General features: G+C 36.2%; 1 protein-coding gene across 1 annotated transcript in view; it reads left to right on the top strand.

The window, feature by feature from the left end:
* The window catches only part of LOC110863116 (Krueppel-like factor 6), a 29,111-nt gene extending 10,765 nt beyond the window's left edge, over positions 1–18,346 (top strand). The window contains exons 2-7 of the mRNA XM_022112358.2: positions 8,455–8,812; positions 8,942–9,166; positions 9,238–9,297; positions 11,849–11,878; positions 11,966–12,025; positions 12,160–18,346. Of these exons, the coding sequence (XP_021968050.1) occupies positions 8,455–8,812; positions 8,942–9,166; positions 9,238–9,297; positions 11,849–11,878; positions 11,966–12,025; positions 12,160–12,251 (825 nt within the window). The 3' untranslated portion in view covers positions 12,252–18,346. The remainder of the gene's footprint in view (positions 1–8,454; positions 8,813–8,941; positions 9,167–9,237; positions 9,298–11,848; positions 11,879–11,965; positions 12,026–12,159) is intronic.
* Positions 18,347–18,625: the final 279 nt, after the last annotated feature.

The following is an 18,625-nucleotide window of genomic DNA, read 5'->3' as shown; positions in this document are numbered from 1 at the left end:
AAAAAACTATACAAGTTGCATCCAGTCGCCTGTAGACGTTGTAATAAACCGCAATCCTGGCCAAAACGAAGAAAGATGCAGTTTTACAATGTTTCGTCGTCTAGCTAGCTGCGATGTGTATAAGGTAATTATATGGCGATGAACATACAATGCAATGCAAGGGAGGTCTGCTGTGTTTGCTGAATATGGTGCCGGCCGACGGGTTGATTAAACTTTGGATACACATCATCTCGTCTTAGGAAATCCTTAGTTAGTCAATAGGCAGTAATAGTACAGGGCCATTTTCAACCGTATTTTCAACTTTACTTGTTTATAAATATTCATGATAATTGAAAATTTTAATGCATGTACAGATCCCTAAGATAAAAAATACTTTAAATATGTTATGCTTTAAATATGTGTCACAAAATGAGTATGAGTGACTTGTACATATACATAAGAGTATTATTTTGTTACGTAAGTTTAGAAATGCCAGCATTGCGTATGTTTGGTTTATATGTTTATACATAAATACACAAAGCATTGAATCAGGAATTATTTTTTGATTTATGAAAAATATGGAAATATGAAACTGTGATAATGCTGCGTGTGGGGAGATAGCAGCGTCATTATAATCACCACTTCCGTCTGGTTTTTAAGTTTCAACCACAACTTTGCTATTTCATGGGTGGATTGAATAATATTTTCAGTATTTCCCGGATATTACATTGCCCTCCCTCCTAGCTGACGAAGTGACGACCTATACCTCGTCGTATTTACAACACTTGTGCTGCCCACACAATGAATTTCCTTATACTCATATGGACGAGGCTATGCAGTCAATTCGAATTCTTAAAGCCACGCATAGTTACATCAAATAAAATCTTTTACCTGCATTTCTACGATAAAAGTTGAGCTCTTGTAGTGGCGTCCTATGATGTGAGGGTTGAGTTGGAATCGACAAATGACATGTGGTGTTAAAGGTGAACGGTGCATATGAATAGCACCTGTGACATACGAATCTATTCCATTGTCAAATTGACTTGAGCCTGTGAATAGGATGCTCATGTGCAGGAATGTATACGTACTTCCTCTCCAGGTTGGAATGGATTTGGGAAATTGGGAACCCTTCCCTCCAGCCAAAGTTCAAGTCATCCTTTCATTATAATCCCAAAATTTCCACCCCACCACCTGATGTCATTGGATGTAATCCCTCCAAATGTTGTTGACTTTTGATTCATTGCCTCATCCAAGTTGCATATACTACAAGGACCCTCCAGCCTTCACACCTTTTACACGAACATTTGCATTTCTAAACTTTCCTACACATGAAAGACTGCATAATAAATTATGACAACTCTCTCCCTCTCGCTCCAACAAATTTACATTATTGAAATAAATTAGCTGTGATTTTTCCATGCCGTTGGGCCCAGTTTGATTTTTGGTCTTATCGCGCAAATAGATATGTACATATGTATGGCAACGGGACACCAAATCCCATTTACAGATCTCAAGAGTATGTTTTAGTACATGTGTAGATGGAAATTGAGAACAACACATGGTAAATATTCCAAAAATAAAACTACACAGCCATCCCACATCCACACCATAATATGCGGAGAAATGCAATTGTTGCTCTTTCATACGTACCATAAAAGCAGGAGCAAAAAGCAATTTACCCACGCCATAAATGTTATTAAGCACGGCTACAACGATTCAGTCACATTCGTAACTAATTCCAGGCTGCAGCTTAATTGCATCGAATTGAATGGTACATAGTTAAATGCCCAGTGAGCTGTTCTCTGCTTATGTCAATACAATGAAACATAATAATAATTCTCTTTATGGAGCGGCTCATTGAATTTAGTTAGGTGATTGTCAGTCAGTATATCTAATCTGCGCTGTTCTGAAAATCGATTCTTTTCAGCATTGCGTACCAATTAAGTACTTTCAATAACACGGAAAAAGGGGACCCCAGCCAAATACATAAGAGTAGCAGCACACATACATCACTGATGCATGTATCCAAAGGTTGATCAGCAGATGTGTTGCAGATTGCTGTTGAAAAAGGGAAATATTTTGCCGGATGGATATTATGGTGGCACACGTTCCCGAGGTGCATGACTCTTCCTAAAAGTGTATGGAATGAGCATGCCACGCGAGAAACGACGATGCAGTTTTGTAAACATCTTGGGAGAATAAATGAAACGGAGGAATGACAGATCCTTCTGCAACAATGAGGATCGCGTACCACGCGCACGTACACCAAAACCAAGTGCGACCAAATATAGTTTTGTCCCATGGTGAAAGGGGGAAATCAAAAGTTGCTGATTGTGTTCCAGACATTTTGTGCATTGTTATGCATTATTATTATTATCGTCAGGATGGGAATGAACATTGTCAGATGCAGAATTTTAGACGTAGGATTAACATTGGATCAAGAAGATACGATCTACACTACCATTATGTATGTACCTATGTATATACTGACTGATCAACCATATACTACAGGCCCGACGCTCGTAATTTGGTCCCCCTTGGTCTTTTGGGACTTTTTCGGAATCATGAGACCAATATTGATGAATGTAATTTGGTAGAATGTTATCTTTCCCCCAAAGTCTACTTCAATTTTTCTCTGATAAGGAGGAGGAGTTTCTCGTACAATAACTGACTACGAAATACATACGGAAATTAAGAGAATGGTTTTGAGAAGAGGTTGTTTTATCTAGATTTGTAGTTTTGGCTACTTTTTAGCCCGAGTCAGGGCTTATGTACCCGTCATGTCCGTCTGTCTGTCTGTCCGTCTGTCTGGTTTGCGATAACTGCCGTTAAACAAATCCGATCGACTTGAAATTTTGCACAAATGTAGTATGGGTCAAATGAGGAGTTAAGTTCGAAGATGGGTGAAATCGGTCAAGTGGTTGACCGGTGGGGGTCATCGGAGTGGGAGGGGTATTGTGCACCAAAAGATCAAAATTGTCGTAGAAAGCTGAAATTTGGTACAGAGGTTGCTAATGGTTTATAATGACGGAATATAAAGTAAAATTTCAAAAATTTTCATCTAGAGGGACCCTAGGGGGTGACCCATTCTGATTTATAAAACTCATCCAATTGAGCTGAAATTTTGTGTGGGGATTGCTAATGGCTGCTAACGGAAGAGTATGAATTGAAATTAGACACATTTTCATCTGGACAGACCCTATGGGGTGACCCGTACCAATTTTTCAAATTCATCAAATAGAGCTGAAATTTAGTAGATAAGATGATAATGGCTCCTAATGAAAAATATGAATTCAAATAGGAACAATTTTCATCTGGAGAGACCCTATTGGGTGACCCATACGGATTTGTTTTAATCGTCGTAACGAACCGCAATTTGTTACATATGCTGTCAATTGTTACTAATGTAAGAATGTGAATTTAAATTGGAAACATTAGTTTTTATTTTAAATTTATTAATATTCATTTACGATGAAATTTCGTGCAAAAAAGTCGGATTGGATGATAACCACAACTTGGCCTGACTCGGGCTATATCAAGTCTGCACTGTAGGTTTTTACTTTTACTGCATCATCGTTGAAACTGTTAAATTCTCTTGTGGATGTTTAGAAATCTTATTGTTCACTATAAAAAATGACGCGGTAATAATAATAAATATGTATTCGCACATAAATTTCGCCGCATACTTTTTCGTGGTTGGATGGTCGTGTCATCAAGGGTCAATCTGTGGTACTCCATTCAACGAAACTTTGAACTTAGTTCACATTGTGGTTGATCTATTTATATAATGATCCATTTTCTAAATGAGAAAATGACTTCGTCTCTCTTAACAATTGTGTGGAGATGTTGGAATTAATGCAAGTTGTTAGTAGTTTGGTCTCACATCACGGATTCATACGTTGAAAAGTATAATGAATAGCAATTAAGGCAAGTGGCTAATTTAAAAATATGAGCATATTTTTTGTACTCTTTACTACTATTACGCAAGCAGAGATTTGCATTTGATGGAAAACCATTTGAACATATCGTATTTAGTGAACTCAAATTATGCGTGGTTGCATTACTCCAAGGTGTGTTTGTCATCTCATAATTTCCAAGTTGAGACTTGAAAGGGCATCAATATATTAATATATCGGGTTTAGTAAACATTTTTGAAAATGCAGAAGCAAGAATTGTCAGTCAATGTGTAATGCACTAAATTTAATATTTTAGAGACTACTAGAGCAATGCAAATATTGACGAGGTGCGCTTTAATGATTCAAGGTCTCAAAATAAGTGTTTGTTAGTTTGAACAATTGCATAAGCGGAATAAATGCATACAGTTAAAATGCATGAACATAAATTCCAGTCACCAATCAGCAACACAATCATTTCAGTAATACTCTTTGTGTTTAATAGTTTATCTTATCTGCCTTCTCAGTCAAATGGCATCGAATATTTCCAGCGACTGGAACTAATACTCAAATGAACACAACACAAGTTCCACAAAATGGCCATAAATTAATGCCTTCAGTCAGAATAACAAAATGAGGGTTGTGCAATGGTGAAGAACGTGAGAAAATAATTTTATGAAAAACCTTATGAGTATTAAGTACGTAATTTATCATTCTGAAACGGTTTTATCCATCCTATTCAGCCTTCAAGCACTTCCTTTGGGTCTAATATTGTCATTGGTTAATGTTGAGATAGAGCAGTGTTCAGTGTTCATGAAATGCGCTGCAGAGTCTGCCGATGCACTTTGGACCATTTATGATAACGAAAACATTCCATAATTTACTCGTACATTCCAAACAGCGATTGTTTAATTGTTCCGTTAATGCCTTATGCGAAGCAGGGATATTGAAGACGGGCCATGTTGACTGGATTCCTGAGATTAAAGAAAGCAAGTGATCTGACGTTTTAAAGTCCGTGGTGGCTTCTGAGAGAGATTTTCAAGAAAGGCCACCCTTCCCAAGTAGAAGTTGCTGTTGACTAAATCGGAATCCCTTTCTAATCTAAATGGAAGTAGACATTAGTTTCTTTACAAAGTTTGGAGGAAAAAAGGAAGGATGGAAACAGGAAGATGCGAGATTACTCATTGCCCTTCCTCAACAGCTCCAACCCGACGAGTTGGCTTGCAAACAGGAAAAATTGAGTTCTGCTTCTTGTAAATGAAGAAGCAACATTTCTGAGCTGACAGTTTTTTTAAATGCAAGTGTTGAATACATTTGTTTGCAGCAATGTTGAACTCCAGATGTGGCACAGCATCACTTTAGACTAATCTTAAGAAAGATATGGTTCGAATTCCACATGAATCTATAGCTAACCGAGTTTCTGTTTATGTTTTAAATTAAGAATTAAAGTCTGACATGGATCGTCGACGTAATGGTTTTCAAATCCATTACGGAAGAAGAACCGGAAAAGAAATTATGTACTTTAAAACACAACTCCTCAGCTCGCTCTATTTACGAATTCTAGTTAAGTCATTCATTGCAGAGTTTATTCAACAAATCTACTTAAACATGAAATACGAATACATTAAATTCATTCTTCTCGGTAATCCTGGTGTTCATAATGTCTGAATATATACATAGATAACAATAAGAAGAATATAACAATAATATTATACAAAATATATGGAATTGCAAATCTAGCCAAGAAAATGTCGAATATGGCAAAGGTTGAATTATAATTTGACCCTACTTAATTACTCACTCTCTCGCTTGTCGTTTTTGCCTTAGATTTCAATCGTATTTGTTTGAGAAAACTCAATTTACTTATTCCGCATGTACAGACATTATTACAGTATATACGACATTCAGCAACATTATAATTTCATAACACATGGATTCCCTCAATTGAAAAAATATAATTATGCGGTGGAGGATTTGCGTGCCCTGTGAATGTAGCAACTACATGGATGTAACCGATTATTACTCGAATTATGTATATGCACCACCCGACGGAGGAAGAAATCCAAAACCACCGACCACCAAAAATTGGCATGGTATTAGTTGGAAACTACACGTAGGTTGATTGGGTATGCAATTTCGTTGGTTGGTGGCGAAGGAAAGGTCCTTCTATTTTTAGTTCATTCAACGGTGCAAAAGTAAAAAGTGAAACGTTTACTTGGCTCTCTAGCAGGCAAAATGTATTTTTACTATACAGCAGCCAACACTGTTCTCATATACCCGGAATCTACTATAATATGCTTCGATGGCGAACTGTCCATGATTAGCCAACAAAGCTGAGCGAATCTGGCTTGTTGTTTTGTTGGGTTGACACATATTCACATTATACAAACAACTAATGATGCTCGATTATCTGTGCCACCAAAGTTGAGAAGAAAGCTTGGGCAGAGAAAGCGACTAAAGCATAAACTGACGAGCCATGGATCTAGATTAACTTGGTGTTTTTGGATGAGTGACGATATAAACTTGTATTTTGCCAGCCATTTGATTTTTGCTACTAGACGGTAAGCATAACTGTGTGGCTTGATTGGGCATTCGCCATATTCCGCCAAGTAGTCAAGCTCCATACTACATCGCTGCTTGTGGGAGGTGGAGGAAGTGGAGAAAGCGAATTTGGCTGTAGGAGAAAATGTGTGCCATATCGTCTGCAGAAACTTGATATCGACCTCACTCACTCCCTTCTCGTGGGTCGATACGGGTCGGCGTATAGGGACAGCACAAGTATATATGGAGGCATGGCTCCGGAGCAGTTGTGTGAAGTGTACACCCGCTGCTGCCTGCTCCTTCCTTCGAAATGTGTAGTCGAGAATGTTACTTTTACTCTTGGTTGTACTTCTGGTTGTTGGTCTGGTGGACTTCCCAGTTTAGATCGCTACCTCGTCGTCGTCGCTGCATTATTACTCAACAAACTTTCCCTTTGCTCAACTCTCCATCCATTCTGATCCTTGCATTCACTCCACCGACCAACCAACCACACGCCATGCATTCATGCCTGATAGCATATTCAGAAATAACAGACAGTTTTTCCTGCTTTTACTCCAGTAATAGGAAAACCCACTAAATTTTGCTTAGGGTACGAATAAGTAAACTTTAATGCACTCTCGCACTCTGTAAAACTACCCGACTTTCCCCAAATGAAATTCTTTTTTTCTCCATTCCTTTGTTGGAGTTCGTAGTTGTAGTTTGCGATGGGGTGCATGTATTATGCATGATGATGATCTAGTAATACCCAAGTTACTCTGAGGAGCACTGTTGATGCGAATCGGAGAGTCGTCCGTTAAGTGGAATGTGATGACTGGCACAGAGAAGGATTGGGAACAGTTTGGAAAGAATTTAGCTGTTGGGTGAGATGGAAAAGGTCAGCTTACGACAATGGATTCATGCTGCAAACTTTGCAATCCAGACCACCATTTATTATTAAGCCAGCGCACGCATCAAACTTTTACCTTAGAGGCAGAGTCGAAAAGGGAGAACACGTCGATGGCGGAGCATGGGTGGAAAGAAAGCTCTAGGATCTTGACTCCATCGCCGCCACTCTTTGAGCCAGAAATTAGATTATAAATGATCCCCGTGCAAGAAAAAAAATATCTTACGCCAAACTCGCCACAATATTTTTGCAATGTAAGCAGGAAGAAATATATTTTCACAACCGTCCGTCTGATGCCCACGAGCTGCGGATATTTACATGTGTACATGTATGTCGTGTGCTTGTGGCATTTGTCGTGCAATTAGAATTATAAGTTATTGTAATATTACAGAGAGTCAATAATTGGTATAACCTTGTTGCAATCACGTTTTTACAACGTGCGCCATATTACACGTTTCGATTTATAAATATACATGTTAAGCTGGTTGCATGTTTCCTGTATTTTTTAAATTTATGAGTTTCAAATCCAGAAGAAAACAGTAGTTGTTGAACATTGGTTTCATAAAAAAAACTAAACTTATGATTTAGTAGCTTTATCGGGAGAGGTCATTATTTGCAAGCTCAAACTTCGACCCCACAACCGCACTAACCAGTCGTGTCTTATGTACATACATTGTGGCTTTATTTCTGACAACTTAGCAAACATATCACTATTTTAGCTCTGAAACGCAGTGACATGTTTGTCGTGTAATGGAGAAATTCGTGGCGCCGCTGTTTTATTCAAGTTTAGTTAACACGAAGACGTAAATACTTTCCTCAACTCTGACGTGAAATTGCAATTCTGTGGAAATTGCTATGTAGAAAACGCATGCTTTTATTTGAAGTTTCTCTCGTTTTAAGCTTGTTTAATATTGTTTAATGGGAGAGTGGGACCATCAAACTAATCCCAACCTAGGAACTTTCTGATAATAAATGCATAAAAATAACCTACATACATAAATATTTAATGATACGAAGCGAAACAATGAGGTTGACACGATACATGACAAATACTTACGAATGACATTTTCTCATTGGGTGAAACATTTTTATGGCTGAGATGAAAGGCATGAAATATATTCCAAAATACAATTTCTCATATTTTCTCATTTTCTGCAGGCCTGTTACGAACTTGAGCGTTGTCTGAAGGAAGATCCATATCCAAGATGTCGTCATTCAAATCCGTCCTTAGCCGACTGCGGCAAAGAGACGTCAAACTCCGTCCGCAACTCCATGTCTTCGTCGTCCCCCAGTAAGCTGAGTGACGAGGAGGACGTGCCCCTGAGGGTCACAGACTCCCCAACGGACTTCCTCCAGAGGGGCCTCCTCGACTTTAGCGACAGTAATGACTCGTTGGACGTTCTCAGCTCCGGCTGTTCCTCACCTTCCACCAACGAGCTAACGGACGTGGACGCCGATGTGATCATAAATGGCGGCGTCATGCTTCATTCCGTGCGACGGAACAAACGATTCTCAGGTAAGCTATGGAATTTTACTTTAAACTCATTCATTTTAACGACAAGCAAACAAGTCGTTAATTAATATGTAGTAAATGGTACGACATCATTAACTATAATTGCGTCCTTATACTTTTTTTATTTTTCAGAACCCACCTTGTTGTTCCATCGACCCCCTGCACTGATTCTAGCCTCCAGTACTAGTAATATTATTAGTAGCACTAGCAGTGTGAGCAGTAGTAGCAGTAGTAGTAGTTCCAGCGTTAGTTCGACAGGTAGCAATAAGTCGTTATCATCAATATCAAGAGTCAAAATTAGTAGCAAACCGGAAGACTGTTCAGAGAAGCGCAGAAATCACCGATGCATGTACCCTGGTAAGACTACACATGACAGATACATAAATATGCATGTATGACAATGACCTGAATTATACTATGTATCGCAGGTTGCAAGAAGATGTACACAAAGAGCTCACATCTCAAAGCTCATGAAAGAACTCACACAGGCAAGAACCAGAATTATTTCCTTAAACTTTATTTATAAATTTTGCCAGCTTTCTCCACTTTCAAATTAGCTTTCTTTTTATGAGCATGTATTCAAGAATCAATCTTTCATGCCGAATGATATGCTTGTGTTGTCCACTCGAGCTAAATGCATCAACTATCCGATTTTTTTAGTTACTGCCAGCTCATCCGGTTAATACTGTACACATTCTCTTGTAGTTTCCGTCAACTTCTACGGAACGTGCTGAGTAATATGATTCAAACATCGATTCAAACACTGATTTGAGCGTTGTCAGCTTTCAGTATATCACCATGAACTGCTAAGAACTGGTTGCAAACGAGGTTAATTTAATTAGAGTCTCGTGAAGCACATGCGACCATTCGAAACCAAAGTTTATACATACCACATCTCGCTCATGGGACGGCTGCATTATTTCATGGCTCACGTGAAATAATTAGCATTTTGTGGATGGTGTATAATTTTATATTTTAATAACAATACCAATATTTAGCATCACACTGATTTTATCCAGACATGGTGACGTAACGACATGCAAATTCTTACCAGTCACTACCCTGTTCCATTGTGCCCTACTCACCTACTAATACTGATTATGAATTGCTGAATACTAAGCAAAATCAAATAATTGTAATGAAAAGTAGGAAACTGAGAGAGTGAGTGAGTGGAATTATAATTCATGTTACGTTACGATGAGAATTAAAGCATACATACTAACTCTTTTAAGTCTCGTAGTAATTGCTCAAGTTTTTAGAAAGTTTGAAACCTTTTAGCATTCGCAATATTATGTTATCCTATCCAATTTACCAACTCGGTTTTGCAAAGTCAGTGTAAACTGGCCAGTTAATAGTTGCAAATTGGAATCGTCCACAAAATGTAGTATCGTATCGATTTTTGTTGCACTTAACTCTGCCCCGTCTTCCGTCTAACTTTGGCATGAGACAAGCATAGCTTTTGCGCATTAAACTCACGATCAGTCAGAGTGAGCTAATAAAAGTTCCGCAAACTAATGTTGACTTTCACTTTTGACTTACGCCATCAGTTACCGTTTACCAAAAATCAGATTCAGTTTGTATTCAGATTTGAAGTTGTACAATGCGGAGACGTGCAAAAATGTATATTTAGAAATATCTTAAACTGCGAAAAACTTTTGCGTTCCATTTGTTTCCCTTTTTCTTCTACACGATATCACAACATGGCTTCAGTTTAGCAATATTAAATTTATGCAGCTATACGACTTGTGTTCCGCAAATTCATGAATATCGAAGTTTGTACAAGATAAGGTTATCAAACGACTTTTTTCCTAGACCGGAGAGAGATTAATATAGAATTATTTAGTACTAAGAATTTCAATAATTCATAAATGTTTAATTAAATTTGGCTTATTCTGTTCTGTTCTTAGAATAAAATTTGCTTTGAACTCTCGAATTGTGGGTAGCGGTATGTGCTTGAAGTGAACAGAAATACATAAGCATGCATTTTATACAAGTGGCGTAATTAAGTTCAAGGGTTAGAGCCAGGCTAACCCTTGGCCAGAAATAAGCACACCTGCTGCCATTACACACTGCTGGTTCGTAGTAATAAAATAATGTAAAGTGACATTATGCTTGAACGTTATTAGTTTACTCTCTCTCTCTCTCGTAGCAAATTTCAAGCAAAAGTAAATGTGTGCCATTCGTGCTAAGTGACTTCCTTGAAGTTCTATGGGCCTCTCCTTGAAACCATATTTACAAATTTGAGCGCTACCATTAGAGTTATTAGTGGGAGAACGATAGATGAATATTTGCTTTCTCAAATATATTAAATATGACGACTCTCAAGTTTCGTACCTACGCACGTAGAAATATCTGCCATGCATGCACCTTCCAGAAACATTCACCTAAAATTGCTTTGCTTTATAAATCCTTACAACTCAATTGTAATCCGCGATTATACACATCTCGGCTCGTATTGATATTTTTTTAATATCTTTTGGATTATGGCGAAAAGGCTCTTTATGAGAAGTCATTAAATACCACGCTCGTTCAACAATTCTGGAGCAAACTCTTGTGAAATCATTTTTGCAGGATTTCGATTTTTCTTATCGGTCGTTAGTTTCCCTAAAACCGTAAATTGCAACATTTACTATGAATTATTTTTGAATGTTTGAATGGAGAATAACGAAACCCGTATGGTGTAGCATTGCCTCTCGTTCCGTTATATCTTTATTGATTCCGTTCCGAGTAGGTATTGATCCACTTTTACCCTGGCTGAATTTGCTGACTTCTGAGTTTACTGTTGGGTAGAATACGCTTACTTGGCTAAAGCTGAATATAGCATTTCTATGTACTTTGCCTTCTTAATAGTGCTATTTTCGTGCGGAAAAGTTAATCTGAGCACGAATTTTTACAAATGGTTTATGTTACAGAACAAGTGGAGGGAATGTGTGTGTACATATTATAGATTTATCCCTGTCACATGCCTCATGCTTTAATATTTTATAAAAACCATGTGAAGAGTGAAATTTTAATCTAGTCCTTTTTCACATTACGCAGGAGAAAAACCCTACGCTTGCAAGTGGTCTGGTAAGTCAAGATCAAAGAACCGATGACCTATGGCCTTCTGGTTCAGTTGAAGAACAATTAAGCTCATTATAATTTTTTGTAACGTAGGGTGTTCATGGAGGTTTGCGAGGAGTGATGAGTTGACACGACACTACCGGAAGCACACAGGTAAAGACAACAATTGGTCAATATTAAGTTTTTTAGGTTAAGATTTCATCCAGGATATGGGTACATATTTATGTACAAGGGTTGAAAGTGGTACAAAATTGATAAATGAACGAATGTAATTTGCTATTTCATAGGAGCTAAACCATTCAAATGCCCAGATATTTCTTGCGCCAGATGTTTCTCAAGATCGGATCACTTGGCATTACATATGAAACGACATCAATGATGTAAATTTTCGCCTAAGCAAAACATTCTGGTCAATTCATTGTTCTCATCATCATCATCCGACGCAACGTGGACCAGTCGCCACAAGATTGAAGAACTTTGTCCTAGTTACACTTATAAACGTAGTAATTTTTTTAATTCGAGGCATTACCCACTGGGTACCATTACCTACCACGCCGCGGAACTAAGCAGTGGCGTCTGTGTAGCAAAGTACTCTCAGCCTTGAAGAACTGATGAGAAGTTCGCCAAACAAGTCAAAACGTCTTCTTGAATTTTCCATTCCAGAATAGAAAGTCCATGTAGTTCAAGTTCAATGTATTGTATCGTAAGAGTAGGAAAAGGAGGAGGCTTCAGAAGAAAACGGTGGTGGGTGGTTCTCAAGAAAACCATATTGTTCTGTTCAAGTGCGTCAAGCAAATCAATGGAGGAGGCAAAAAAAACGACATCAATTACAATACTTCTTGCCTTCCAATATCTGCACCAGTAGTACTGAATTCTAGACTAGAATATTTATTATGCAGAACTTCAATCAAAGTCAAATGCTTACAAATAATGATTCTTTTTGCGTAGACAATTTTTTTATTATACATCCTGAGACTACACTCGTCAACTTTTAGCCGGCTTTTAAGATTTAGAAAGGATAGACAAATATTATCATTAATTTACTTGTGCAATGTTTGTTTGGTCGGTTTTGGTTTTGTTTCTGAAACTCTAAATTGGTTCCTACAAACACCTTTCTCATTCCGTTGTGACTTAAATGCTGACTATTTATCATACTTTAAAATAAATCACCAGGACTTATTTTTGAACATGTTTTAGTTAAATCCTTGATTTCATTTATTTTTATTGTTTGCTATCTCGTTAAAATTAAAATTTTCCCCATACGAAATATTACAACCATGCTTATTTCGTATGCATATCTATATGCATGACATAAATTATCAACATCATCAGTTGCATCTATTTCGTTTGGGTTTTCAACGACTAAATCATAATGTATTAAAATTATGTACATCACTTCAGACATCGGTTTTTTCAACCATCGTGAATGTCCAACGGGTAAGTAGTCTGAAAAAAAATACTCCAAAGTCTGCAAACCCTGGTGAACACGCCTAGTTTAAAATCACACAATAATTCCGTGATCCGAAACCGATGCGCCTGATACCTTCGTTTCAAATACAACACGGCACTCCATTTCTGGTATGAATACATTTATTATTTATTTCTAAATGTACCATTGCATACGTCAGTAAATGCGCCCGACAATGAGCGAAAAATAACTAACTCCGAAGTGATCTTGCATCTTTTGTTGTTTTTCATATACATATACGCTTTTATAGAAAATATAAATTTGACTTATGAAATTCAACCTAACCAAAATTTTTTAAATTGTGCCCATGTTTTACGATCTTTTCTTAAATTTATAAATTTACTAGTTCATTGTAAAAATTAAACCAAACAAGTCATTTTACTAAATATATGATTCTAATTCATTATTTGGAACGTTTGAAAAGTTTACCAGGGCAGTCAGGGCGTGCCCCATATTTCGCAGATAGCTTATCCAATACGCTATCCAAAATCCGAGTGGTTTATCTGTACATGCCATAGCAAAAATTTCTTGGGCGAGCTCAGTTTGCTTTTACGTCTTCCCCATCTTTTGTAAATACACACATTTAAGGGGTAAGATTCCCAAGTGTGAGGCTAATGGGAGTCTTACGTTAGTAAATAGAAAGATGTGCACAATATTGTTCACCACAGAACAGAGGAAGAACAGAGCGGAAGATGACAGAAGAAGTGGCTTCAGGGCTGAACAAATTAGCAATCACTGCTAACAAACAGAATGTTCAACATAATGCTTCTCATGCATCATTTAAGCTTATAATTTTACTGGCGATATTCTACGACTACATACAAATATGCAAATAAATATATAAATACCTAACAGACATGCTGAGATTTATGCAAGAAAAGACTTTTCTGCGTTCTACATACTGGCTCTTCTCTGGTTAACAAATTGAAAATAAGGGTTACTGAAACTCTTGCCAATCCTACTTATTTCACTGCCATTCGTAAATATATATGTAATACTACGCTGAGAAACAGTATCGTAGCTTAACAAATAAATTTTAGCTTATTCATCAAAATAGGAATTTCATAACGTTTCAGGTCTGCGTAGTCAAGTTATTGGTATTAAACTACGAATTTTGACAAAATAACAATAACTAAAATTTTTATTATGTAACATGAGTCCTTACTTCGTTTCCAATAAACTTTCCCATGTTAAGTCTTTCAAGTAATTTCAACGGCATGTTTTGTCAATTAGGTTTGGTTAACTATGTATGCGAAAACAAATGAAATTGCTACTATGGACTTATGTATTAACATGGACGAATTGAACAACACACTTACTTGCAACCAACATATTTATTTCATGTTGGGTTTCTTCTTTGATGAAACAGCAGAAATATTACACGTGAATTGTATATCTGACAAGTTGTGCATAAATGTAGAACGGTGCTTTTATATTAAAAAATGTGTATGTGCAAGTTTGCTAAAGTGTGTTTGTATTTTTTGATTGGGCTTAAATTATGTATAAAATTATAAAAAGGACTATCATGTATTATGCAGCCACTTATCTACTTGTTACTGCATAGACGCCATTCATTTATAAAATTATTCACCGAAATTGCGAGAACAATTAGTTTAGGTAACACATTTTTGAAAGATGAGACGACAAAAATTGATAATCAGTCCTCAACAAATCAGTCATTACATAAATAATTAATGCATATATGTATGTACGTGTATAGTTAGGTTATAACCATCATAGTTTCTCCAAATTCCTAGTGCTTAGGTGTATATCTGTCTCGTAAATTGAAAGTACATAGTTTTAATGATACTGGAAATATTCAATCAACTGAATTTATAATAAGGGCACGAGCGTTGTTATTGTGATTCGCAGCTATACTTTAATCAAATTATTGGCGAATGGTATCATTTTTTAAATTGATTTCCTATTCGGTAGTGTCCTACAAAACAAAATGCTTAATGGGTTTGGTTGGATGTAAAAAAAAGTGTGCATGCATATACTAGTAAATAATATAATTATGCTGAGTGTCACTTTTTGTGCCAATATTTCTTGAAAGACATGCCTCAGATATTTCTATATATGTACGGTCAATGAAGTTGATGCTGGATATGCTGCACGGTTCCAACACCATTGGTCTGATCTCGACATAAGGTGTCGGTGTGAAAGTTGGAGAAATGCTCCTTACTAAAAGAGATAACAATTAGATAAGTCTCGAGTAACATATGGAAACTTATGCAATGATCTCTGAGACTCAGAATTTGAAAATATATAAAAATATCAGAGGCTTATGTGTATAATGAAATTTTGACAAAAATAGGGTTGACTAAAATTTACTCCCACCTTTGACCATTAGGGAATTTTTAAATCCCATGATTTCATAGTCCAGATCATACCCTTTGTCGCTTGCACTTATAAATTTAGAGCTCAGAGTTTATTTTTCTATTCATGATATCGACCGTTGAACGAATTTCTTATTTTTGAATCATCCCTTTGAATATTTCGTGAACTTTTAGACGGATTTTTAGAAGTAATAATATGTGATTTCCGGTAACATTTATTGGTGATGAGACAATCCACTTTATACTTTGTTGCCATTTGCCGGTTCGCTTAGCCAGAACCACTAAACGTACCATTGTATTGATCTCAAAAAGCATATCCGCATTGACTTTCTACATTACGTGAAGAAAACCTTATCCCATTTTTTTGGTGGCCTATTGGCTCTAGACAATCTTTATTTAGCTAATATCAAATTACATATAATAACAGTATAACCTTTATTGTCAGTACTATCAGGCGTAAGCGCTTCTATTCAGTGTAATTGGTAAAAGTAAAAGGTTAAGAGTAGAGAGATTATTAGGATGGAAAGCTGGCAGTAAAATATGCTCCCAACAAATGTATGTAGCGTATGTGCAAACAGTACCCCATTGTCCAACAATGCTTCAAATTAATGTAGGTACTAGCATTATGAAATGACGAGCAGAACATTATTCTCTGTTCAGGACCGATGCAGTTCTTTCAGAAAAAATCGCACTTTAGTTTGGAGTATCAAACCGAATTCACAATTCTCATAAAATTATTATTATTGCTATGCATAATTTGAATCATATCAACCTTTTAGAATGGACAATTTTTTAAAGCAAGTTGGCATTTTTTTAGTTCTCAAAGAGCATTCTAAATCCTTCGATAAAATTTATGCAGGTCTAATCTAGGATGCTTTCTTTGGTGACACTGTAATTTGATTCATCCTGTATTGATACATGCTTTAATTGTTCGGTTAGTATACTCGAAACCAGGATACATATGTAATTTGTGCAGTGGCATTCCAGGTTAGTTTTATGACTTTGTTATCTCATTTTTTTACCAAGATTTTCTCAGTTTATAATTATCTGCATGTTCAGTTATTGGAAATAGCTGGTGACAAGAATAGGATATTCTTGTTATGATATATAGGATTTAATTAAGTAAGGTATGGTCGGTACTAAATTAATTAGAATTTAGCAAAGAAGTACATGGTGTCGACAAAAGTTGTCTGAAACTTATTTGTTCTAATAACCGGAAAAGTTAATAACTTACATAAATAAATGAATACATGTAGTTTGTTTTTTGTTGATTGCGAAATTGCGACATCGTTGGCTTGTGTCAAGTGGGCCTGATGCTGATGAATGGTGCTTGAACAAAATTATATTTTTCTTGGAAATCCTTAGAAGTGTAGAAAGCAAAATCTTACCTGGTATATTACGCGACGACCTTTTATTAGATTACTGAATACGGTTGATCCGACATACGTTATTCGCATTATAATTATTCTTTAAGCATGTGAGTTGTAGTAGATATAAATATTCGATTCTTGAAACCACAATTCGAAAAATATTACAAAATGTGGTTGAAAACCTATGTAGTAAAATCTAAAAAACCATTTGAATAGTCTAACTAAATCGTTCAACCTGGCAATCGCTTCGTCGTCTTGTACGTACGTACCAATTTGTCGAATAGTGAAAAATTTGTTTTGCAGTTTTATGTATGTTTTGAATGCGCAAATGAGAAGATCATTCTGCAGATTTGGTCTCTCATTTGCAGCAAATTAAATAATAATAGTGTTCAAGTGACGCATAGTTTCGACTAGAACCCTCATGTTCAGATACATATGCAGTGAATAAAAGTGTGTTCGGCATAAATTAAAAAAATAGTATGTATGATTAAGTGATTAACTAAATAGGATAATTAAGTGGTCTGCATTGAGTTGTACTTTAAAGAAAGTGCAATTTTCATTAATTTAAAGTTTGAAAAATCGGGAAAATTTTATTGGCATGTAAGAGTTAGAGAAAAAATAAAATGTGTGAATTTTAAAAATAATTAGTGTGTTGCTGTACTCAGTGCTAAATTGATATATGTAATTCCGAGTGAAATCCTTACAAAACTTTTGCGTGGATTTTCTCATACTATGAATACTTAATAGCATTTAATAATGTGTACCTTACTAGAGACATCCAATTGCTATTTGTGGCAAGGAGTGAGTTAAGTCCTACTGATATATTTGTCGATTCTAATTGTTGAATTTTGGATCACTAGCGTGTTGGTTGGTTGTTTGAATGACGGATGATTAATGCTGTTACGTGTTACTGAATTCTGCTTGTTATGCAACTGCAATAATAACTTTTTTAAATTATTGATACAACATCGACGATGGACATCGGAAATTGAAAGAAAGAATGATTTCTATGTGTGTAAGAAGTTCCGATGAGTAATCAATATCTCAAGTCATACTTCCGACTGTTGTTTTATAACATAGAGTGCCCAAAATCTAACCAAGAAGAACGTTTTTCATTGTCATTAATTAAAAGTTAACTTACGCCGTAGTTTTTGTAAAACCAAGCAGTATTGTTTTCCACGTAATATTATTGTTTCATATTTACTTTCTCAGATAGCCGTAGTTTAACCTAAGGACAAATTGCATTGAGTCATGTTGTCTTCAAAGTAGTCAATAAAGTAAAAAATAATGCAGTTAATAATTGTTCAATGGTTTTGATGACATTTATTTAATAAATTTAACTCATGCAAAAAAATATTTATTATTCGCAGTCATACGTCACATGGCAAAAAATTTGTTAGTCATTGTAGTGAGTGGGAAAGTACGACATTTGCATACACATCATACGAGCAAAGTTATTATTGCTTATCATCATCATGTGTCCCACACAATTCAATATCCATATTTCATGTTTTCAGTTGTCGTCCCTCTCATGGGCATATGGTTTCATCAGTCGTCAAGTGGGCATTCAAATTAT

This window comes from Folsomia candida, unplaced genomic scaffold, assembly GCF_002217175.1.
Source record: "Folsomia candida strain VU population unplaced genomic scaffold, ASM221717v1 Fcan01_Sc001, whole genome shotgun sequence".
Lineage (NCBI taxonomy): Eukaryota > Metazoa > Arthropoda > Collembola > Entomobryomorpha > Isotomidae > Folsomia > Folsomia candida.
The sequence above is the reverse complement of the archived record's forward strand: the minus strand, read 5'-3'. Positions and strand labels throughout refer to the sequence as shown.